Source organism: Bison bison, unplaced genomic scaffold, assembly GCF_000754665.1.
Source record: "Bison bison bison isolate TAMUID 2011002044 unplaced genomic scaffold, Bison_UMD1.0 scf7180017864325, whole genome shotgun sequence".
NCBI classification, from domain to species: Eukaryota; Metazoa; Chordata; class Mammalia; order Artiodactyla; family Bovidae; genus Bison; species Bison bison.
Genome location: NW_011494897.1, coordinates 6,366,376 through 6,393,173, shown reverse-complemented (window position 1 = coordinate 6,393,173; position 26,798 = coordinate 6,366,376). Strand labels below are relative to the sequence as shown.

The 26,798-nt window shown below is 36.7% G+C and overlaps 1 protein-coding gene across 1 annotated transcript in view; it reads right to left on the bottom strand.

The window, feature by feature from the left end:
- The window catches only part of USH2A (Usher syndrome 2A (autosomal recessive, mild)), a 939,168-nt gene that overhangs the window by 230,504 nt on the left and 681,866 nt on the right, over positions 1–26,798 (bottom strand). The window contains exons 48-50 of the mRNA XM_010853294.1: positions 16,842–17,040; positions 13,548–13,716; positions 4,851–5,072 (exon numbers count right to left, since the gene is read on the bottom strand). Coding sequence (XP_010851596.1) covers positions 4,851–5,072; positions 13,548–13,716; positions 16,842–17,040 — 590 coding nt within the window. The remainder of the gene's footprint in view (positions 1–4,850; positions 5,073–13,547; positions 13,717–16,841; positions 17,041–26,798) is intronic.

Below are 26,798 nucleotides of genomic sequence, written 5' to 3'. Positions count from 1 at the left end.
TAGTATTATTGCGAAATTAGTTTTGATCTCACCTTCAGAATTCCCTTGGCCATACTTTAAAAGTTGCTGCTTTAGAGCCTAGCATGCATTCACAGCACCTTTTCTTCTAACTTTGGCACATGTGTGGTGTGCAGTCAATCTCTCTCTTTTTTTCTCGTCATCCCAAAAATGTTTGTAACTTGGTAGTTACTGGGTCTGCCCATCTGTTCTGATAAACATGGTTTGGATTGGAGAGTATCCAATGCTTGTTCAGTTATCAGAATGCTCATAAAGGTTAAGAGCTATGATTTTTCCAGTGTGGATGTGAGAGTTGGACTGTGAAGAAAGCTGAGCACCGAAGAATTGATGCTTTTGAACTGTGGTTTTGGAGAAGACTCCTGAGAGTCCCTTGGACTGCAGGGAGATCCAACCAGTCCATTCTGAAGGAGATCAGCCCTGGGATTTCTTTGCAAGGAATGATGCGAAAGCTGAAACTCCAGTACTTTGGCCACGTCATGCGAAGAGTTGACTCATTGGAAAAGACTCTGATGCTGGGAGGGATTGGGGGCAGGAGGAGAAGGGGACGACAGAGGATGAGATGGCTGGGTGGCATCACTGACTCGATGGACGTGAGTCTGAGTAAACTGCAGGGGTTGGTGATGGACAGGAAGGCTTGGCATGCTGCGATTCATGGGGTCGCAAAGAGTTGGACATGACTGAGCGACTGAACTGAACTGAACTGATGGGGATGGAGTTAGCAACACTTCTTAGTCATAGTGGCAGGAGATTCACAGGCAAATCTCTCAGCCTCCCTTACATTTAGGTATCTATAGATAGCTGAGTTTCAATAAACTGTTAATAAAAGTATCTGCTATTCCTAGGTCTGGCCAATAAAAAAAATCCACATCTGTTATTTTATACTTTTTCCTTCTTATGATTGCAGGAATGGATACAATTCCCAGGTAATTTGAGACTCTACCTGTTGAAAATGGCAGCACTTTCAACAATCAGAACGACTGTGGGAAAGAGAGCTACCTGGATGACAACATTCACATCACAGTCCTATTATATGGGAAAGAAATGAACCTCCATGGTATTTGAACCTTTATAAATTTTGAGATTCATTTACAATAACGATGAGTGATACCTGAAGTAATATAGCCACTGACTTGATGTGTGATTTGGAAAAAAGTTTTAAACTTCCATTAGAAGTACTTCTCTTTCTTCATCTATAAAGTGGAGATAATAATAGTACCTATCTCATAGGGTTTGCTCTAAGGATGAAACATGTCAATGCATATGAAGCACATAGAACTCAGCTTGGCAAACAGTGAAAATGGAATGTTGCCTACTTTTTCATATTGTAATATTTTTAGGTCTTTATTGAACCTATTCAATATTTCTTCGTGTTTTTTTGTATGTGTGTGTTTTGTTTTTTGGCCATGAGGCATGTGGGATCTTAGCTCCTCTGCCCAGGGACTGAACCACTGCTCCCTGTACTAGAAGTCAAAGTCTTAACCACTGGGCCACCAGGGAAATCCTTGCTATAATTTGTCTCCTGTTCTTTGTGTACATCTTTTAGCCAGTAAACAGTACCTTGGAGTTCCTTGGACTGCAAGGAGGTCAAACCAGTCAATCTCAAAGGAAATCAACCCTGAATATTCATTGGAAGGACTGATGCTGAAGCTGAAGCTCCAATACTCTGGCCACCTGATGTGAAGCGGTGACTCATTAGAAAAGATCCTGATGCTGGGAAAGATTGAAGGCAGGAGGAGAAGGGGATGACAGGGGACAAGATTGTTAGATGGCATCACTGACTCAATAGACATGAGTCTGAGTAAGCTCCAGGAGAAGGTGATGGACAGGGAAGCCCTGGTGTGCTGCAGTCGATGGGGTTGCAAAGAGTTAGATACAACAGAGCAACTGAATAACAAGGAGACACTGGGCTGGATTTCTTGACTGGCTATATTTCTTGACTATATTTAGAATACTAGCCTCTTACATCTACTATCCATGGAGGAAATTTCTGAAATGACTGTGCATCTACATGGTCACTTGTGCATGTATTATCTGATTTAATATAACATTGAATTTTGAAGATCTTGGGAGGTTGGTTTTTCCTTTTTGTTTTTGTTTTTCCTGGCAAAGTCAAGTTTCTTGTTAGCATATAGGACAGATCCAGAGGTAATCCTTAAATTCGTCAGGTCAATGAAAATGTCATAATTGAAATCTAATTCTGTTGTATGTAGGACTATTTACTCTTACTATTTTCTGGACAGTTGATGGAAACCAACATAGTGACATACGACTATCAGCCAACTTGACAGCATATATATTAAAATCCTCCTCGAGATATATCCCACTGGTTTGGATTTTAAAAATGCCCAAGATGGATACAATTGTGGATCCAGAGAGGTGATCTACAACTTCACAGGATAGTAAATGCCTTGGAAATACCCTTGATAGCTATTCAGAGATAAAAATAATCAGAAATCAGGGATTTTTTTTCCTTTGGTTCAAAGAAGGAGATTAGTCTGTCCCACATTGGGAGGATTGAAATTTAATTATGAATAATTAAAAATTAATTTTAATTAAATTTAGTATTTCTTATTTATATAAGGGCTACCCAAATACTGAGAGTCTATATTCTTATTAAGGGACAAGATTTTGGTATAGCCAGGATCGATACTTTCAATAATTTTGATTAACTTCATTATTGAAGAGCTCCTCTTAATAGTTTACATCAGAGCTTTACAGAAAAGAGAATGTATATAAGAACATAGTATTTAACAATAAAACTATAATAATTTAAATAATTGTTACTTGTATTATGGATAATTCTTTGATTTTTTTGAAAAGAGAAGAAATTATAGAAAGATAGTGGAGAGTTCATAGTTCATCTCCATCAAGATACTATAATGTCCCAAAATCTTAACTTGGAGGGCTAGACTTCCAACACATACTAGTTGTAGGGGTAGATTTACCTTAAAGCTCAGGAAACTTGATCTTTAAGGTCCTTCGCTTGCATGAGCCCCTTCCAAGGCAATCATGGTTATACATTTTTATGAAATTTGCAAATGTATGATATATAATTACAATTTGTTTTGGCCACTGTCTCTTGCCCTTTTAGCTTGCCATCTGTTATATGTGTCCTCATATTGATTAAGACTGGGGTAGCCATGGACATTTTTGAGCTCAAACCAAGGGGAAGTTGAGTCTGGGGAATATTTAGTTTGGCTTCAGTAGCTAATATGATTTCAATCACTTTCTTGGGTGCTTGGGGCTGGTGCACTGGGACGACGCAGAGGGATGGTATGGGGAGGGAGGAGGGAGGAGGGTTCAAGATGGGGAACACATGTATACCTGTGGCGGATTCATTTCGATATTTGGCAAAACTAATACAATATTGTAAAGTTTAAAAAAAAAAAGTTGTCAAGGCTTAAGTATGTCATTTTAACCACAATTTGGTAAGATAAGTAATGCAAGAAATCACAAACTTTTAATTTGTATGCATGTAAAGGAAAGGTTTAAAGAAAGATCAGATAGAAAAATTAATATGAGACAAAAGCTATAAAAATGAACAATGGAATCAACTGAAATATTCTGACATCAAGAAGAAAACTGTAACAAGATAAATTTCAAATCATACCCAAAGTAGGAAACTATTAAAAGAAAATGTTGGATCTAGGATTGAAGCAATGCATAAGCAATTTGATTACTTTGATCATACAAATTATGAACAGAAATAACTCATATTGGAAAAATCTCAACTTCTTACTTATTTGTAGATAAAACAATGGCATCTATGACAAAATACAACTTATAAATTCAGTCATACAGTAAGGATATCCATGAAAACTGGTAATGATACTGTCAACAAATAGCTAAGACGAGTCACTGCAAATCACCTTAAGACAAAATGAGTTAAAACATCCTAAAACGTTAAAAATCCTTGGTAGGTATTTCTCCAAATTTGACAATAATCAAACATTTCTATAAAATTATAATGATGAGTTGTGAAGCTTAAAGTCACTTCTATAAACTTAAAATCATTAAAAAATAGTTTGATCAACTATGTAACAGAAAAGAATGAATTATCTATTCTTTCTAGATAATATCTTTCTATTCTCTCTGGATAATTATAGTACAAAGCCATTTTTATATGAAAAGGTGACCAAGGGTGTAAGTTAAACATGTCAGGGGGAAAAAATAGAGATGCCAGAAGCTATATAATTAAAATTATAATTCTTATATTTGTTTTGCCTTCATCATGTTGTTTTCTTAAAGACCATTGCCCCGATTTTATACCTTTCAGGCACACCCAAATCTAGATCTGACTAAATGTGTAATCTTGTGCAAATGTCTAATCTCTGTGCCTCAGTTTCCTCATTTAAAAACATGAATAATAATAGTAACCATTTTGTAAAGATTAATTGAGGCAATAATGTATAAAACACTGGGCATGGTACCTCCTAGGTAGTAAGTACTCAATGACAATGATTGCTATTAATGTTAATTTAATAGCTATAGCAGAAAGGGAGTAAATGAATTTGTACACAACATCATCAGTAATAATTTGTACCTTATCAGTATTGCTGTGAATTATTCTCTTGGTCCAGAACCAATGCATTCATGTGTTTGTTTGCTTTTTGGTGGACATGACACAGTTTTGGTCTGTTTTTATGAAATACATCACATGCACATAAAAATGTGAGATTACATTTTTCTTTATTAGTGTGTAGTTAGTTGTTGCATCAGATGTAATTAAAATAAACTTTCATTACTTATATGTTTTATATCTAAAGCAAATCTGTCAACTTCTCTGCTTCACAGATTCTCTGTTTACTGAAAAGTAGACAAGGCTCCCTTACCTGGAAGGCGACTGTATACCACACCCTCTTCCTCTCCCCCGCAGCACTCGAAATCTTTGCTCACAATCTGTCCACCACAGCACTGCTGGCCATGGCCATCATGGAGCCTCCCAGCACAGCAAATCTGCTTTCCTGAGGTGGAGTACGGCATTCTGCCACAGCAGGAGTTGCCTAGGCCAGCGGAAACCCGATTGTGCTGTTCATCTGGACAACATACTTCACCTGTCAATTTAGGACAATAACCATCATTGCATGAGTTAAAAAAATATGCTTTGACTCACAACGAAATGTTATCACAACGATCCTGCAGATGCCAACCACTTGACAGGATATTGTCATACCGGAGATACAAAATCTCAATACAACTTCAAAATTTTTACATTAAGGCGTATGAACATTTTTGCACTGAAGGTGTATAAACATGTTTCAATTTTGCACTGAAGGTGATAAACATGTATAAACAAACATATTGAAGGTGTATAAACATGACATACACATATGCCAACTTAGAGGCAAGGCTATGTTGCCTCTTTTCTCTCTGACTGCTACTACATGAGCACGTGAAGTTCTGGTGACATGGATTAAGTGGCATTATAAAAAAGATCTGTGTACAAATACTCTTCTATCTATTTAGTATAATTTTTTTTGGAAAAAAAATTTTTTGTATGGATTCAGAAAACAATTCTTGATCAATTCATATTGCTTTTGATTATAATTTACTTAAACTATATTTATTTAATCAAAAAATATTTCCAGTGAAAAGGTTAATTAAGTGAGAGGAGGTAAAAATACTATATTCAAGTCTGCATATTAGTATTTTGCTGAGTTATGGTGGACACTGAATTTCACTGACATAGTTACATCTACATTTACCCTTCATGTGATATTCTGGGAAACCTGAGATAAGAATAAAATAATCTTTTGCATAGTGCCTTGGGATGAAAGGATTCAAATACTCTAAATATCAGTAGTGTGCTTTTTTTTTTTTTTTTTTTGTATGAAGCATTGTCTAAAGGATAGGAAAACTTTAAAGACAGAAAAAAATTTTAATGGATTTTCTGAAGGATATCTTAGAAAAGACTAATAAGAAATTGGAAGATCTGAAAATCAAACTTCATCTTCCTTTTGTATCTCATGACCAATTCCAAGTTGACCTCCTTCCTAACCCCCTGAACCTTGACCTTCTCTCCCTTTTGCCTTACTAATTTTCTCCTTTCCACATCTTCATCAGACCCTTTTCTCTTTCCTCCACTGCCTCTTCTTAGACATATCTTTATTCCTGGACACTATTCCTTCATTAAATCTTATAAGGTATGTGAATATGATGGCCATCCTGGCAGGTTTTACAAATTTAAATCAAGGTCCAGAAAAGATTTTCATAATGTAGTTAATAACTTGCCAAAGCTTCTTAAGAAAAGGCACAAGATCCATGAAGAATTAAGGTTTGCTTCAGAAATTCATCTTTGACTCCCTGATCTCTGTCAATTAGCTCATCTTTTTATGAAGCCAGGATATGCCAAAACTTGGTTAATAAAAGCAATATGAACTGCTAACCAAAATGATATTTAAAATGGGACAGTATTTAACTATGGGCAGACATATAAAGAGCACGAAAATAGGACAAGAACTCTTAGCAGTTATCCCTGAGGTCTTTCTTGTCCAAAATTTATTGGTCAAAAACCCATCCCACTAGATGAAATGGACAAATACTAGAAGCATGTAACCTACCAAGACTAAATCATGAAGAAATAGAAAATCTGAATAGACTGATAGCTAGTAACATGATTGAATCACTAATCAAAACCTCCCAGCAAAGAAAAGTCCTGGACTAGATGGCTTCACTGGAGAATTCTCTCAAGCATTCTTTCTTTCTTTCAGTAGCACATTCAAAGGATTATACAACATAACCAAGTGGGATTTATTCTTGAAATGCAAGGATAATTCAACATACAAAAATCACTCAGGAACCATATTAGTGGAAGGAAAGAAGGAAAACACATGGCCATCTCACTTGTACAGAAAAAGCATTTGACAAATTCAAAACTTTTATGTTAGAAAAACATTTAAAAAACCAGAAGTAGAAGAGAATACCTCAACACAATAAAAAAACATGTGAGGAAACCCTACAACTAATGTTATACTCAAGAAATCATTTCTTCTAAGATCAGAAAGATGACAAGGATCTGATTTTCACCATTTCTTTTCAACATAATATTTAAAGGATAACCAGAGCAATTTGGCAAGAAAAAGAAATAAAATGCATCCATACTGAAATGGAAAAAGTAAAATTTATCTCTGTTCACAGACAATGTAATTTCATGGGTAGAAAACCCTAAAGATTTCACACTCAAAACCCAGTCTGAACTAATAAGAGAATTCAGCAGAGTTGCAGGATATAAAGTCAACATATAAAATATATATTATAAAAATAAAAATTAAAAATTTGTAAAGGAAATTTAAAAAACAATTTCATTTACAATAATATAAAAGCACCTAAGAATAAGCTTAATCAAGGAGGTAAAGGAAATGTAGAGTGAAAACTATAAACTGTGGCTAAAAGAAATTAGAATTAAATTGGATATTCCACATTCAAGGATTAGAAGGCCTGATATTGTTAATATGTCAATATTATACAAAGTGATCTGATTCAATGCAATCCCTATTAAAATCCCAATAATACTTCTTGCAAAAATAGAAAAATCAATCTTAATATTCAAATGGAGTCTCCAGGTACCTCAGATAGCCAAACAATCTTAAAAAAGAACAAAGTTGTCAATATCACATTGCTTGATTTCAAACCTTACAGTAAAGCTACGGTAATCAAAATGATGTGATCCTAGTACAAAGACAGACATATAACCAATGGAACAAAATAGAGAGCTCAGAAATAAAACCTTGCATATATAATCAAATGATTTCCCAAAAGGATGTCAAGACCATTCATTGGGAGAAAGGACCTTCTTTTCAACAAATGTCAGTGGAAAAACTAGACATCCAAATAGAAAGAATGAAGTATGGCAAAACCAATACAATATTGAAAAGTAAAAAAAAAAAAAAAATATATATATATATATATAAAAGAATGAAGTTGAACCCATATCTTACACTATATACACAAATTAAATAAAAATGGGCCCAAGACCTAAATGTAAAAGCTAAAACTATACATTTTTAAGGAGAAAAGTTTAATGACATTGGCTTTGGCAATAATTTCTTGGATATGACACCAAAAGCACAGGCAATAACAAGAAAAATAGATCATTTAGACTTCATCAAAATTAAAAAGTGTTAGGCATGCAAAGACACTATCAACTGATTAAAACCATGACCCATAGGAGAAAGTAATTGTAAACCATATATTTAATATGGTACCAATATGCAGAATACATAAAGAACTACAACTCAACAGCAAAAACAAAATCTAGTTAAAATATGGGCAAAGGATACATATAGGCTTCCCTGGTGTCTCAGATGGTAAAAAATCCGCCTGCAGTGTGGGAGACCTTGGTTCAATCCCTGAGTTGGGAAGATCCCTTGGAAGAGGGCATGGCAACCCACCTACTCCAGTATTCTTGCCTGGAGAATCCCCATGGACAGAGGAGCCTGGCAGGCTACAGTCCATGGGGTTGCAAAGAATCAGACACAACTGAGCAATTAAGCACACACACACACATACACACAAAGGATACATGTAGACATTCCTCTAAAGAAGATATTTTTATATATATATATATACACACATACACACACACACACATACACATATGACCAATAAGCACAAATAAATTCAATATTATGAATTATTAGGGAAATGTGTATCAAAATCACAATGAGATACTATTTCACACCCAGTTATGGTTACTATAAAAACAAAACAAAAACAGAAAACAACAAGTGTTAGCAAGAAAATAGGGAAGTTGGAACCCTGTGCATTGCTGTTGAGAATGCCAGATGGTGCAGCTACTGTGGAAAACACTATAGCAGTTCCTCAAAAAATTAAACATAGAGTTACCATATAATATAGGAATTCCATTTTTGGGTATATAGCCAAAAAACTGAAAGCAAGGACTTGAATAGATAATTGTATAGCACTGCTTACAACAGCCTTATTCACAACAGTCAAGACATGCTGCTGCTGCTGCTGCTGCTGCTAAGTCGCTTCAGCCATGTCCGACTCTGTGCGATCCCATAGACAGCAACCTACCAGGCTCCCCCGTCCCTGGGATTCTCCAGGCAAGAACACTGGAAACAGCTCAAATGTCCATCCTCAGGTGAACAGATAAACCAAATGTTGTAAATACATACAATGGAATATTGTTCAACCTGAAATAGGAAGGAAATTCTGACATGGGCTACCACATGGATGAACCTTGAAAATATATGAAATAAGCCAGTCACAAAAAGACCAATATTATATGATTCTACTTATATGAAGTACCTAAGGAAAAGGAGAAAGGATTTACTGCGAACAGTGAAGTTACTGTATTTGTTATGTTTTTCTAGGTGAGAGGTTTCTCCGCTCTGATCTGCAGTGTAGTTCCCATTTCTTAAATCTCTACAGCTAGAGAATGCGCAGTGTCCCTTGCTGGTAGACTTTCTTTACGGTAATGTGTCACGTGGTCCAGGCACCATCAGTTAATTAAACATCACTTAGGACAATGGTGGGCTTAGAAGAACAGTGTATATACTTATATTGGGGAAAACCAATCCTTTAAAAAAAGTCCACTTCTGAGTATAACAAGTATCAATTGGATATTTCAGTCATATTTCCCTGAATCCCTCAGAATGTTATTCAGTTACTGACAGAAGAAAAGGCTTCATAAAAAGAGGTGTGGATTATATCAATGAGAAGTAAAACTGATTTTTTTCCCCCTCAAAAAAGGGCTATTAGACATAAGATACAAGGATCAGTCACCTTCTCATTAACCTCTCAAAATGAATCTATTTCACGACAGGCTTGAAAATGTTTTCTCTTTAAAAGCTACCATGCAGTCTTAACAGTTAATTGTTATTCTTATCAAAGAATGACCCACATTAACATTTAGCTTGAGGTCATTAGCATATTTATAAAAAAAGGGGAGTGGAAAGTGCATTCTTTTCTCTGCTGCTCTTTGTTGTGGGGTTCTATGGAGGAAAGTGGTGAGAAAAAAATGAAGTCAACATTATTCACCAAAATTAGATAAATATTATTCACCAATATTTCAGACTTGTCTAGAAATATCAAAATGCCTAGATCTGTCTGTCTTGAACTGGCAGACTACTGAGTGAATTTTAATTACACTGAAATATAAGATAGTTTGGGGCTTCCCTGGAGGCTCAGCAGTAAAGAATCCGCCTGCAATGCAGGAGATGTGGGTTTGACCCATGGGTGGGGAAGATCCTCTGGAGAAGGAAATGGCAACCCACTCCAATATTCCTGCCTGGGAAATCCCATGGACAGAGAAGCCTGGCAAGTTACAGTCCACAGGGTCGCAAAGAGCCAGACACAACCTAGTGACTAAAACCACCAAATAAGATGCTTTGGGATCAACGTGTTTTTCTTTCATGATGTAAACGGTGTTAAACCAGGTAATAAAGACCACTGGCTGAAGACTGAGGTCACAATATAACATCTTCAATTAGGTACATCGGTATTAGTGATTGGAGCAAAACATTCTCTTTGATTATCTCGTAAGATTGCATTTTTTTCCTTTGATATCAAGGTAGGCATCCTAATCCTCTGAAAAATTAGCCACTTAAAAGATCTAAATGTGGCCAATACTCAACAGAAAGGCTTGCATAATATCAATAAATGACCTTTGAGCTTCCAGGACTTATTTAATTTTTGGACCTTCTTTGGGGGAAAAAAGTTGAATTTTATTTGGAAATAGAATAAAAGTAGATTGTTTTTCTTAGTTCAAGATCTGACACTTTGTGTCAGGATTGAGAAAGATGATGGGCAAATCTCCTAGGTGTTCACAGCTTTGACAAATATAACCAAGTGATTTTCATCAATTTTAGGCAAAGTGGATATTTTTCAGAGTTGGGACAGTTCTTTGCAAATCATGACTTATTAAAAATTTTAATGTGACGTGGAGATGAAAATGCAATTAGAGAAAAACCTAATATGACCTATTGGTCTGAAGAATGGGAAGGATGGGACAGCAGAAAATTTTCATCTCACATCTGTGGTTGTAATTTTCAAGGCTTTTTTTTTTTTTTTGCAAAGGAGGAAAAATGTGAAATATAGTCGAAAATTCCCAAAGTGCAAATTATTTTGAGAGAGTAAAGCATTTGACAGTGTCTGATTGGTTGCTTAACATTATGACTTGTAGTATAACAAAGTTAAGACTTTAATCCTTGGTTACATCACCATTGTGTTTTCTTACTTGGAAAATCCAGTTGATTAAGAGTTCCTTAATTATGAAAGTATTTTTTTGCATAATAATTAGAAAAAAATAGTACTTTTACAAAGAATTACAAAAGCATCTTTGTGGAAGAATCATAAATAATAGTACTTTAACAAAGGTAGGTTTTCAAAATTAATTAATTAATCTATGTGAATCTAGGCATGTTATTGATTCTTTTTGAACCTCTTTCTATGTTTGGAAACTTTAAATAAAATACCAGTGTCCTACAGTTGTGAAAAATATATATGGTATCATATTATAATTAAAATCTTGAATACAGAGCCTGCCAGATGCTTGTTGTTTTGTAAATGTTTTATAAATGCAAATTGTTATCTTTATTTTCAGTTAAGTCATTGGACACTGTTTTGTGTAGTTGAATTTGGAAAATGGCTTATTCAGTCAGCTGATAAGATAGAAGGAAAAGAAGGTGAGGAGGGAAAAATTCCTGATTGCTACTCTTTACTAATCCCACCTAGCTCTGCCAGGTGTAGAGTAATGAGGGGTACTAACAATGGGCTAGCCTCAGATAAATGGAATTTGTGATAACCATCCACCTAAGAACAATGCCATTCCAATCCAAAAGAAAGGTAATGCCAAAGAATGTTCAAACTACCACAAAATTTCACTCATCTCACATGCAAGCAAAGCAATGCTAAAAATTCTCCAAGCTAGGCTTCAACATTATGTGACCCAAGAACTTCCAGATGTTCAAGTTGGATTTGAAAAGGCAGAAGAACCAGAAATCAAATTGGCAACATATGTGGGATCATAGAAAAAGCAAGAGAATTCCAGAAAACCTCTACTTCTGCTTCATTGACTGCATTAAAGCCTTTGACTGTGTGGTTCACAACAAACTGTGGAAAAGTCTTAAAGAGATGGGAATACCAGACAACCTTACCTGCCTCCTGAGAAATCTGTATGCAGGTCAAGAAGCAACAGTTAGAACCAGACATGAAATAACAGACTGGTTCAAAATTGGGAAAGGAGTATATCAAGGCTGTATATTGTCACCCTGCTTATTTAACTTCTATGCAGAGAACATCATGCAAAGTGCCAGGCTGGATGAATCACAAGCTGGAATCAAGGTTGTAAGGAGAAATATCAATAACCTTAGATATCCAGGTGATACTACCCTTATGGCAGAAAGCAAAGAGGAACTAAAGAGCCTCTTGATGAAAATGAAAGAGGACAGTGAAAAAACTGGCTTAAAACTCAACATTCAAAAAATGAAGATCATGGCATTTGGTCCCATCACTCCATAGCAAATAGAAGTGGGAAACAATGGAAACAGTAAGACTTTATTTTCCTGGGCTCCAAAATCACTGCAGATGGTGACTGCAGCCATTGAAATAAGAAGACACTTGCTCCTTGGAAGAAAAGCTATAATCAACCTAGACAGCATATTAAAAAGCAGAGACATTACTTTGCTGACAAAGCGCCATATAGTCAAAGCTATGGTTTTTCCAGTAGTCATGTATGGATGTGAGAGTTGGACCATAAAGAAGGCTGAGCACTGAATTGATGCTTTTGGACTGTGGTGTTGGAGAAGACCCTTGAGAGCACCTTGGGCTGAAAGGAGATCAAATCAGTCAATTCTAAAGGAAATCAATCCTGAATATTCATTAGAAGGACTGATTCTAAAGCTGAAACTCCAACACTTTGGCCACCTGATGCAAAGTTCCAACTCATTGGAAAAGACGCTGGGAAAGATGCTGGGAAAGACTGAAGGCAGGAGGAGAAGGGGACGACAGAGGACAAGATGGGTTGATGGCATCACTGACTCAATGGACATGAGTTTGAGGAAGCTCTGAGAGATGGTGAAGGACAGGGAAGCCTGGCAAGGTGCTGTCCATGGGGTCACAAAGAGTGAGAAATGACTGAGCAACTGAACAGCAACAATAAGGAACAACGCATGCACTGTTCAGAATGGAAATGGAGAAAATGGAGAACAGTTGCATGGAGTGATATACCAAGAAATTCAGAGTTTATGATGAAGTACTCAGCAATGTGGATAAAGTCACAAAAAAGGCAGTTATCCAGCTCTCCAGGTATATTTCTTTATGTAGTACATATAACAAGTCCCTTGTATTTCCTTTTTGCTTTGTGCTTTGTCTTGCTTATATTTAAAGAAAGCTGAAACAAGAAATGATATCTAAAACCGAACATTGGCTACGTGTTAGTGGCTACTGTTAGCTATGTGTTTTTTTTTTTTGGTGGGGAGGTACTTAAAACAATTCACTGACATAAGTCATGTGTTTGCTTTTTCTAGTTCCCAATATTACTGAATACACCTGGAATTGATCCTCACCTGGTAGAATTCTAACATAATACCCTGAGCAACACTGATGATTTGGTTGTGTCTCTCGTATGCGGCCACCACAACAAACTCCAGTTGAGTTCAAAACAAATGCTATGTACTTCTCTTCACAACAGGCATGTCCAGGCTGAGGGTCATAGAGAGATCCATTACAACAAACCTGGAATTTGAGAATCAGGTGTAAAATAAATAGTTTTATTAAGAGTATTATACCAGCATATCTTATGTGATACTGTTATTATCTAACAAGGCCTTGATCTTAGATCAAATGTAGCATATTTCTGATAAAATTTCAAAGGTTTAAAAGATACATATTCTGAGTATCATTCAAATTCTATCATTGCAATTCAATACAATGTAGCTTCTTTTAGCCTTTGACCATGCTTTGTGCTCTATTATAATATGCTATAAGTATGAATTATTTTTTGAATGTCAGTGCTTCCAATGTGAAGATGATTTTGAGTTGCAAATGAACAATTTATTTTGTATATATGTTTTTATTTTAATGATTGTTAAACAGCACCACATCTATGGAAACCTCTTATTGGTCTTTTTTTTTAATACCTTGCATTTTCCTTATACTAATTTATATGATCGCTTATTGGTGAACCCAATCTTCAGACAAGGCAACCTCAACAGTGTCCAACATTTATATATATATAAAATGTATGAATATATGTGTATTTACATATGTATGTATGTATATATAATATGTATACATATATGTATGTATATGTATATACATGTATCTATATAAAAGGAAATTTATATGGAAATTAATTTTGAGAAGCCCTTTTAACAATGTGTTTTCTCCAGGAGCTGTGGAAGAAATTATGTGCTCAAACAATCAAATAATCACTTTGCATGCTCACTTGAGGTCTGAGAGACTGACACTGTATCTAGAGCAAATGAGACACTGAACAGTGCTGAGATGTAGCCTCAGAACCTGTACTTGGCATAAGTTACATTAACTAGATAGATGCTTCCTGTGGCAGACAAAAATCAACCACTGTTTAAGAGGAGCTTCTCTTTTTCCTCTTTGCTCATTGCTACTGCAGCCTGCACCAACATTTGATTCATGCTGTATCCCAAGGGAGCAGAGTATGGAATAACTAAATCTGAAGGCAAGCTTAGTACTTCATTCATTTCTCAGAAGTGACCAAAGAGCAAAGAAACTGGGCAGAAATCTCTTTCTGTGGTTCCTCAGGTAGCCCTGGTAAACCAACTGGAATAAGTTGGTTTTGTTGTTTAGTTACCAGCAATGAAGATTCAAAATCAGTCTGATTCCAAGGACAAATTGCATGACTCCTTTCTTTGATGCCACATTCTGAGTGAAAAGTAAAATTTCAAATTACGCTCCATTTTAAAGAACTAAGGAAAAACTCTTTGTGTTTATTTGGGATTTAGGAATGGTGGTCATTTTTGCTTGCAGGGTAAAACAATACACACATACTTCTTGTTTTATGACAGTAACTTAAATTGTGTCGTGCATTGTATAATCTTAAAGCATCTATTAAAGTTCCATTCACATACAGAGTTCTTGGACACCAAAGCACATCCACCAGTCTTTTCCTTCAGAGTCTCTAGGACTTACCATTCTTTTAAATATTCAAGTATTTATTTATTGATGGGTCATCGCATCTGATTTCCTTCCATTTGTTCATTGTCAATGCCATTCTCAGGCTCCTTCAGTCACATAAAACTTATGCTTTTCTTCTAACACACTCTGGTTTTGATTATCGAGGGGGCCCCAAAGGGAACATTTTCAAGAAATGATTTCTTTTGAGATGTTTGCCCTTGAATGGAGTATTTCTTAATCTTCTAATTTAATCTTTAAGTTCATTGGCTGAGAAAACAATTTTAGTAACTTGAGCTGGTAAGGTGTAGCTAATATTGAAATAGGCAGCCTGTTCCTTGCTCTAGGTTTTCCAGAAGTAATTCTGTAAACTAGTGATTCTCAAAGTGAGGTCCCTGGACCAGACGGAGGAGGCCTCACCTGGAAACCTGTTAGAAATGCAAATTCTCATGCTCTATCCAAGACTTACTCTGGGGGTGGGACCTCCAGGTATGATACTCACTGGGGTTTGAGATCCATGGCTGTAATCAAATAGGGAAGCTTGTATAATTATTACAGATGATTCTGATGTATATTTAGCCAAAAGGCTCTTAGACTCACAAGAAGTCTATTTTCTACATCCCTTCAACCTCTCACCCAGGAAATATATATTGATTGTTAACCGCAGACAGAAATCTACGAACAAATTTTTTCTCTTGAAATTGTAATTGACTTCCTTTACTCTCTTTCACTGACAAAACCTGCATGTGCCCTTAATCCTGAAAACAAAAGTAAGACTTTGTTTAATGCATCAAAGTTTTCTTTCTCTTGGAGAACGTTTTTAATAGGAAAATTTATTCTAGCATGTTTTTCTCTCAGAAATCCTAAATTTCATTTCATTTTATGAAAGTATATTCACCAGATGGCACACATTTAATGGCTTAAAATGATATAGAACTTGGGCTTAATGACAATTCTGGAGCCTAAATGTCAAAAAAAATGTATAGTTAGTAACTACTAGTTTTATAACATTTCTTAGATAAAAACAGTTTAGCAAGTGTCAGCAATAATAATAAGCATTTTGATCCATCTTACTTCAACAACTCACTTTCTTAATTACTGAGTCCTTTTGCAGTGAATCTTTTGAATTTAGTAGTAGCTTTAGTCATTGAATGTGTGATGTTGTTGACAAATAGGAATGTTATTTCATTATGTGAAATCCTATCTTCAAACTAAGGATTTTCTGCATCATTTGTCAATAAAAACCATTTATAAACTCCTCTGTCTAGCTGTATTATTGATCTGATTCTTAAGCTCAAACTAATATGAACATTAATCTGCAAATGGCCATAGTTTAAAAATATTTCAGACAAACCATGAAAGGTCCGGCTCACAGTTACTCATCAGTGTCATGTAAAACAGCCACCTGTAGCTGAATGAATTTGTTGTAAAGAATATTCAACTCATTCAATCAAGCACAAATTTGGGAGGTTCCTTATCATTTCAATAAGCTCATTTTTTTTTCTATGAAGATGATGAAAAATGAGAAGGCTAAAACGCTCATGAGGAAGATGAGATTTTTATAGGCATCCTTTCTTTCCCACGGGGTCTTCTTGTTAGACTAGTGGAAATACTGAACATGATAAACCATGGTTTAAGAGGCAAGTGATTTCAGCCCAGAAAATTTAGTGGGAAAAACATATTTTACTGACTCGTTTGAAAAGATTTACCTTAGCCTCAGGGGAGTAGCACCTGGTTCCACAAAGAAGTTCATGTTTTTGACACTCCACTGCCTTGCAGAGTCCACCAGGGTGGTCCTTCATTAACTTCTTAGTTTTAGAGCACGGACGCCATGTTTTCCGTAAGAGATCATATCCAAGAATGATGCCACTTGGCCTCCCTGGAGACATCCATTTAATTTGAAGGGATCTGCAATGGACAGAATAATCAATACTTCTGAAAAAGACAACATTTTACTTTGCTGCTATCAGCCTGATCTACTTTTCAATTAGTCTTCCAGTTTGGTCAAAAGGTCTATTTCATCAACAACTTCCTAATGAAAAAGCTGAAGCAAAAGAATATATACACTCATATGCTACCACCATAGGCTATGTTTTGAAAATCAACCAAAATCATTTACTCTCTTGGGAGAATAACACCATGACAAGTGTTCAGTGGTCTCCTACTTTAAATTTCAGAGGCAAAAAGAATGTATCATTGTTTGCGGCTAGTCAGTAAAATCAACAGAAAATTTTGGTTGATAAGTAAAAATAAGACACAAATAATGTGATATAGTACATAGGATGGGCTTCCCAAGTGGCAGTAGTGGTAAAGAACCCGCCCGCCATTGCAGGAGATGTAAGAGACACAGGTTAGATCCCTCAGTGGGGAAGATCCCCTGGAGGAGCACATGGAAATCCAGTCCAGTATTCTTGATGGAGAATCCTACGAACAGAGGAGCCTGGCAAACTACAGTCCACAGGGTTGCAAAGAGTTGGACTGAAACGACTTAGCAGGCACACAAAGTGAAGAGCATGGAAATTACAATATGCAGCAGACTTAAACCCTACTCGCAATTTCTACTCCTTTGCCTTCCTTCTCTCAGCTAGGACTAGCCATGTGATCCTCTGCTGCGCAAAGAGATGTAACGAGAAGATGTTAAGAGTCTAATGAAGGTCTCTAGGAAATTTTATCTTCCTTGATGTGGCTGTGGCCTTTTCCCCTTTTCTTTCTTTCTGCTGAACATGATGTCTGAAATTTCAGCAGTCACTTCAATTATCTTGCAATCATTTGAGAAAGGCCATGTAAAGCACAAAGATGCCCCTGAGGTATCTGGTATAACTGAACCAATGCCAACAACAATGTATCTCCAAAACTACTTACTTGGGCCTCTACTGTTGGTTATTTTGTCACATAGACAAAGTGCATGACCAAACTGATAAAATCTTTTTATCAGTTGATAAGGTAACAGTTGATACCACTTTTCAATAAATGTATTTATGAACACATAATATTTAAATATTTTATCAACTGATATAATTGATATGCTCCCTCCAAATATACTTTATCTTAATTTTTGACTCACAAAAACAGATTTAGTTTTCCAATAGTTCTTTATATACCATGATCAGATATGCTTTGTGGTCAGAAATTCAGGAATTGGAGATTCCCATAACACACTTCTTTATATCACTATATTCTTGAAGATGTTTGAGTTTTAAAAATTGAGCCACAATTTATTCTAAACATATAAGCATCTGTTTTTTTTTTTAGTGGTTTGGTAAACAATGGAGGCATAACATCATACCAAAACTGCATTTTCAATGATCTATTAGTATTTCATCTGCTGTTCTGAATGAGATCATAGCATCAAGTTTTCAAAGAAGAGTCAATCTGGAATAAAATTATTTACTCTCAGATTAATGTACAGAACTTTATTTTGGCACTTACTTCTACTTGTCAGAATGATTCGGCCTAGATGACATACCTTTACTATCTTTAGTATTTTAAGACAATCTATAAACAGAAAGTAAAGATTTTAATAAAGCCCCAGAGATTTCGATAAGGCATATTCTTGCAATTTAGCAGGGTAAAGAAAGGCTACTATCTGCAGAACATCAGGCAAATATAAAATAATTACTTTTGCTCTTATTGTTTTCAAAAACAGGAATGGAACTCTGACACTCAAGATTGATTTTTATAATTCTAGAATCTTCAACCGTAACATAACCTACATAGTTATAGGTTAGCTTTACCTATGAAACATTTCAATAACTACTTTGAAGAATAACAAGCACATGTGAGCTTAGTCCTTATACTCAAGCAATATTAAAATATTATCATAATAACTTATGTTGACTATCATTCTGACATTGTGTCAAATAATATTTTTGTTATACTTTCCATTTTAAGAAAAAGTGTGTCTTTACAGGCCAAATTACTGAACTCTATCAGAATTCTAAGTGACATTACATATTAGGAATTCAATTAGGCCCAAACATTTACATTAAAAAGCAGCAGTCAAGATAAACCTTGACATTTTAATAGACTGCTGAAAAAGAAAAAAAAGAAAATTATTTCGTTTTCTTGGAGGTACAAACATAACACATTCACTAATGAGACTCTGTAGATAAGAAATTAATGGCACCTATGAGAGAACAGTTTCATAGGTGACTTGTATATTCACCATTATTATTCTAAGGTCTTTATACAACTCTCAAAATTAATTCCACATTTTTTCAGATACCTCTTCTGTATTCATTGCATAACCAGCTACAGAAAAGACTACCTTTAAGTGACATTCAAGGGTCTGACTTATCTACAAAAGCTGGTAAACTAGCAAAGTCTGGAAAATACCATTTCTAGTTAGTGTAACTTCTCTTTTTTTGCACAGCATAACCAGGAAGAGAGACCACCTATATTTTTAGTGCTAGCATAAAAAGTTTTGATGTTGAGGATCTGAGTTAGGTACACTAATATACGTGATCAAAGAAAAATAGGGGGCTTAGCACCTGTTCAACTCTCATTGGAGCCCATGACAGTGACACTGAAAAAATCTTTTGGTTTGAAATGAAAGACATCTCTGAGAAATACACACATGAAGTGGATTAATGGCTCTGTTGCTTTGATGTTGAGAGTAAAATTGAAGGAACATTCTTAAACCATATGAATTAATGTGAAATACTGGGGAGACAATCTGAAGTTTGTCTTTTACAAACAATTTATCTATAGAAAGAAAGGAAACAAAGTGAAGTTGCTCAGTTGTGTCTGATTCTTTGCAACCCCATGGACTGTAGCTTACCAGGCTCCTCTGTCCATGGAATTTTTCAAGCACGAGTATTGGAGTGGGTTGCCATTTCCTTCTCCAGAGGATCTTCCTGACCCAGGGATCAAACCCAGGTTTCCCAAATTGCAGGCAGACGCTTTACCATCTGAGCCACCAGGGAAACCCCAATTTATCCATAAATTGTTATAAATAGCTCCAGATTCCTTGAACTTGTTTACCGAGGCCTTTTAAAAATGCCTACTCAACTAGGTCATTTTTGTCAGCTTCTTCAAATACTATTCCAGATTGTGGTTATCAAAAATGATCAGGGGACTTTTAATACTAAATAAATGTAATATGATGACAATATTATTTATCTGCTCTCAAATCAAGCTATCGAATGCTTAATTCTCCACTAGAATGTTTAGCCTAACTATGTGCTATGTGCTAAGTCACTTCAGTCATGTCTGACTCTCTTGTGACCCTACAGACTGTAGTCCACCAGGCTCCTCTGTCCATGGGATTCTCCAGGCTTGAAACCTGGAGTGGGTGGTCATGCTCTTCTCCAGGGGATCTTCCTGACCCAGAGATAAAACCCTCATCTCCTACGTCTCCTGCATTGGCAAGTGGGTTATTTACCACTAGCGCCACCTGGGAAGCCTTAGCATAACTGAGAAGAAGTGAAGATGCTCAGTCGTGTCTGACTCTTTGCGACCCAATGGACTGTAACCTAACAAGCTCCTCCCTCCATGGGATTTTCCAGGCAAGAATACTGAAATGGGTTGCTATTTCCTTCTCCAGGAGATCTTCCCAACCCAGGGATCGAACCTGGGTCTCCCGCACTGCAGATAAACTCTTTACCATCTGAGCCACCAGGGAAGCCTTAGCATAACTGGTAGTAAGTAAAATATCAAAAGGTAGAACTCTGTGTCCTTAAGTATTAGGGGATATAAAACATGCATACCGGAAACATGTCAAATTACACTTTACAGCAGTGTAAAGTCAAGTGTTTAAGCATGTAGTTCAAGCTAAAAGTATTACGTTGTTGTCCAGTCACTGAGTCAAGTCTGACTCATTGTGACCCCATGGACTATAACATGTCAGGCTTCCCTTGTCCTTCACTATCTCCCAGAGTTTGCTCAAACTCAAGTCCATTGAATCGGTGATGTCATCCAATCATCTCATCTTCTGTCACCCCCTTCTCCTCCTGCCCTCAATCTGTCTCAGCATCAGGGTCTTTTCCAGTGAGTTTACTCTTTGCATCAGGTGGCCAAAATATTAGTACTTTAGCATCAGTCCTTCCAATGACTATCCAGGGTTGATTTCCTTTAGGATTGATTGTATATATATATCCTTGAAGTATTACAGAGATACCAAACAAAGATCATTGTGCCTAGACTAACAATGAAGGTTTCATGGGAGAAGTAGATGTGGACTTGAATTGGAACAGGAGGAAGCAAGAATTCTGAGCTGGAAGACACACATAAGCAAAAATAAGAGGGAGGAAACAGCCTAGCCATATATAGAAGAGTAATGGGACCAACTTGATGAGTGAATGGTCAACATCCAGCAATAATGGAAGGCCAATCAGAATTTAAGAAGAAAGTTTATGAAGCCCCCCAAATACTATGTTGAGGAATTTGATGGTGAAATAAGGTGATTGTGCAGGATGTCACTAGCAGAATAAAAAGCCCTTTTAGAACTGATAGCCTGGCAGATGAGAGTGAAAGAGAAGAGGGGTAGGGAGAAATATCAGTGAGCTACATCAGGAATTTAAACGTGAAGGAATGTTTAATGGATCTTTCTCTTGTTTAGGAACTTCAATTTAGCTCCAAGCTGAGGATGACAGATGAGTTTCTCCCTTTAGGACTGATAAGTATCTTGTTTCTGAAAGGGATCAGAAAGATTCTGCTGAGTTCTGAGGATAAATCTATCCATTAACATTGATGCAAAACCCAAACCAATACCAAATAAATAGAAATCTTGGAGAGGTTTGAAAGAAGGAAATTTAATGAGTATTTATTAAGTATCTCCTATAGGTAAGGCATTGTTCTAATAATATAATTATGAATAAATAAGACACAGCTCCTTTTTTCATAAAACTTACATTTTACTGGGAAAAGACGAAAGAGCAAACATATACGTAAGTATACAATATGTCAAACTGGTGGTCTGAGAAGGCCTGGCTCTTCTGTGTAGGGAGAAAGGACAAAGCATGTGAACAGGAGTTTCTAGGCAGAGAGAACAGGAGGTAGAGAGGCTTTGAGACAACCATGCCCTTGACTTGTTGCAGGACAATCAAAGAATCTAGTGGGAAAGAACTAGAGTGAGCAAGAGAATGATGGAAAATGAATTAGGTGGGTGTTGGGAGGGTGGACGGGGAACTGCAGATCATGCAGGGTTTTGTAGAACAGAGAAGTAAATTTTGATTCATTTTTTGAGTGCATTGGAAAATCACTGGAAATTTTTGAGCCACAGAGTAAGAGAGAAGTGATTTATTTAGTGAAGAGTGATGTTAAAATCCATCCCCAGCCCACCCCTAAACACACACTCTAGGCTGAGGAAGACATTCTAAATACATCACTCAGAAAAACTGGAAACACTTGCTTCTCCTGGTTGGTACCTCCTGAGAAACAGAAATATCTAAGCCAAATTTGCTACTGTCCCTGGAGCGGAATATAGAAACTTAGGGGACAATTTGACATAGGGATTGGTATCCTGTATGACCAAAGAACAGGTGCTTGTTTTTCAGCTACAGAATTCTAATGGCCAGATATTATCCAGAGCAGCTGTAATGATAGGCAAGACAGGATTGGCATACCATTAATCTTTACCATGGCACAAACGAGTAAGTTTCCCAGGAGCCAATGGACATTTTGCAAAATGGTGAGGTGTGAGCCCCCTTTACATATACCACCCACCATGGCAGGCTTTAGGTGTGAAGGAACTCCAGTAAGGAGAGTCTTTGGGATGTTCTGCTCTGCCACCACCACAGATCAGTTTCAGAAGACCACATTCACATCAGGGAACTTGACTTTGTGGAGATTCTCAAAAGTCCTCTCAAGGAAAACAGAGAATTGTCCAAGAATGTGCTACCTGCCACACAGAGAGCTTGGGTGGCTACCCAGCAGTGGTAGTAAAGTAATAATGTTGGAAAGAGGCACAGCTGGATGAAAGGAAATAGACAAGAAAGAGTAGGAGGAGAGAAAGGGCAAGCTGGGATCAGGTCTGAGCCTGTGAAATGGTAGGATTTTTGAATCATATGTGAACTTAATATTTTGCTGGAGATGGAATGAACCTTTAATACTTGATCATGAATCTTAACTACTAAAGTGAGGCTCATAACTAAAAACAATGTGAAAGCCATAAGACGTTTCTGAGAGATTTTTCAAGAGTTAGGAAAAGGACATCCAAAAGACTGTTTAGGTAGCAAGAAATAGGCAAAAATAAAACCTTTCCTCCTTGTATCTCATTGAATTAAGATAGGTACATCAACTTGAATGATAAAAGGAGGAACTAGGGTTATGATGGTAGAAATGAAGAAGAGAGACAGATAGGAGAAGATGCTCCAAAAGAAGACAGGCTAAAATTGATATTGAGTGAAATCAGGGGATTAAAAAAAATCAAAGCTAGATGCCTGTGATCATATGCAAGGTAGTGGTACCTCTGCAGAACTGGATGTTGGAAAAGATGAGTTAGCTGAAAATTAACTTCTGAGGCTTGAGGTTATTGGAGTGATGGATGGCTATCACTATAGAACACTAATACAAAACTGAATACATGGGACTAGAGTTTAGGGAGAAAATGAGGCTAGAGATCTTTGAGACATCAGTATGATGCAAACTGTGAGAATGAACTATTTGAGTAGGAGAGAGTCTTTCTGTTGAAGACATCCGCAATCAGTGAATGGATTTGGAATGAAAACAATGAAAGACACCAATGAGTAGAGTAAATTGGGAGGAAAGCTGGATTTTGTGGAGATGCTTACAAGGCCTCTCAAAATCTCAGTGACTGAGCTGCTTCTCTGGGAGCTGCAAAAAGTAGAGAAGTTAGAAGGAGTTTGGGAAAGAGAAGGAAGTAAGAAAATGGAAATAGTAGGGGCACAGTCTTAAGAATAAACTCAATATTCTGTAAGGCCTTCTGATCAAACAATGAGTTTGATGATCAGAATTCATTGGCCATCAGAAAAATAATATTTACTGAAAGCCATTATGATTGTAAGACTATTGATTGAATGTATACGACAGTACTAGATACACTCCATGAGAGCGTATGAGAGGTGTTCTCATATCCTTTAGACTGGAACAGAAAATTCCAGTCCCAATCAAAAAATGGGCATAAAATCTAAATAGATGTCTCTCCAAAGAAGATATACAAATGGCCCAAGAGTCACATGAAAAGATGCTCAATACTGCTAATTATTGGGCTCCCCTTATGGCTCAGCTGGCAAATAATCTTCCTGCAACGTGGGAGACCTGGGTTCAATCCCTGGGTTGGGAAGATTCCCTGGAGAAGGGAAGAGCCACCCACTCCAGTGTTCTGGCCTGGAGAATTCTATATACTATTCCATGGGGTTGAAAGGAGTCGGATACGACTGAGTGACTTATTATTAGAGAAATGCAAATAAAAAATACAGTGAGGTACCACCTCATACTGGTCAGAAAAGCCATCCTCAAAAATTCTACAAACAAAAATTGCTGGAGAGAGTGTAGAGAAAAGGGAACCCTCCTACACTGTTGGTGGGACTGTAAATTGGCACAGCCACTATGGAGAACAGTATAGAGGTTCTTTCAAAAACTAAAAATAGAGCTACAATACAACCCTTCACTGTCACTCCTAGGCATATATCTAGAGGCTTCGCTGGTGGCTCAGAGGATAACGAATTTGCCTGCAACGCTGGAGACCTGGGTTCGATTCCTGGGTTGGGAAGATCCCCTGGAGGAGGGCATGGCAACCCATCCCAGTATTCTTGCCTGCAGAATCCCATGGACAGAGGAGCCTGGAGGGTACAGTCCATGGAGTCACAAACAGTGGGACACAACTGAGCGACTAAGCACAACACATGCATATATCTGGAGAAAAACATGGTCCAAAAGGATACATGCACCTCAATACTCATTGCAGCCCTATTTATAATAACCAAGACATGGAAGCAACATACATGTTCATTGACATAGGAATGGATGAAGATGTGGTACATACACATATCAATATAATGCAATATTATTCAATAATAACAAGAATGAAATAATGCCATTTGCAGCAACATGATTGGACCTAGAGATGATTATACTAAGTGAAATAAGGCAGACAGAGAAAGACAAATATTGGATGATATCACTCATATGTGGAATCTAAAAAACATAATACACACAAACTTATTTACAAAACAGAAACAGATCCACAGACTTTAAAAACAAATTGATGGTTACCAAGGGGAAAGGTGAGGGGGGAAGATAAATTAGGATATTGGGATTAACATACACACACTACTCTATGTATAACACGTAACCTACAAGGACCTACTGTATAGCACAGGGGACTCTACTCAATATTCTGTAATAATCTATATGGGAAAGGAATCTGAAAAAGAGTGTATATATGTATATGTATAACTGAATCACTTTGCTGTACACCTGAAACTAACACAACATTGTAAATCAACCATACTCCAATATACAATAAAAATTAAATTAAAAAGAAGCTGTCTCAACTTGCCCAAACTGGCAAAAAAGTAAAGTTTATAATATGGGTGAAGAGGTGATCGGAAATTCTACATCTACAGCCCAGCATACTCCTCATTTAAAAACATAACATAAAGCATGACTTAAAAATGTTTAATTGTAAAATCACTTCAGTATTCAAGCTATCAGTCACTGAAGAAGTCAGAGAGGGAAAACAATCATACAAGAGATTTCCTGATAGCCAGTGTCATAGTATAAAAATATAGAAGCCTCAAAGTTTCACCTCAAATTTGGTGAGGCAAAAAAGAGAAAGTTCTTTTTCAACCAGCCATGACCATTCACGCTATCCTCAACCCCCAGTTACGTACTCTGAAATTTTCAGACAGGGGGATTTCTAAATGAGGATAGTGGTTTAAGTGTCATTTAGAGACACAGAATCTGTGCTATTATCATGAAGACTTCTCAGAAGCTGATGGGTGAAAATATCATTTATATTATTCAGGAGCTTGAAGCAAAATTTTAAACAGTTATTTGTGAGTACTACAAAGACATTATGCCTCTGACTTCTCATCAATAATACAGCCCCAAAATGATCTGGAACTATAAAAAGTGCCATGGTTCCCACTAAAGGCAATGAGAGCCATGATCTGTGTTATCTCTCTCTCTCTCTCTCTTTCTCTGCTTTCCCTGGAGCCTCATGCCTGGAAATCATGCATTTTGGAATACTGGCAGTCATGTAATAAAACTTTTTCTTGGTTTATGTTCTTTTCTTCGCTTATCCACTTATACAGAATAAATAAGCGAACTTCAGAGGCAACCCAGTACCCAGGGAAGCTGTCAGTTGCAGTGTCTGTCATATTTCAATCAAAGCCAGCACCAGACAGCTATCTTCATCCAGCGCAGTCTCTACATTCTTGAGGACCAGAATTAATGAATTAGCTATTGATTAAATTCCACTCTAGCAAATCCACCGAGGCAAATAAATGAACTACCCAGGGCACGTGTAGGCCATGGCCAGACATGTCCGGGCTATCGATCAGTCGTTAGCACTCTTCGGGTATGTAGAAGCAGCTGATGATAATATGACAAGTACGGAAAATGTGATGTAGAAACAGAGTTTGTTTCCGGAGGAGTAGCTTATAAAACTAGACGGGTTCATCTGATCTTTCTACATTTGTGTGCAAGGGCATTTCTGGATTATATATAATTGGGAAAACCATACATAAGTGCTTGTGCGG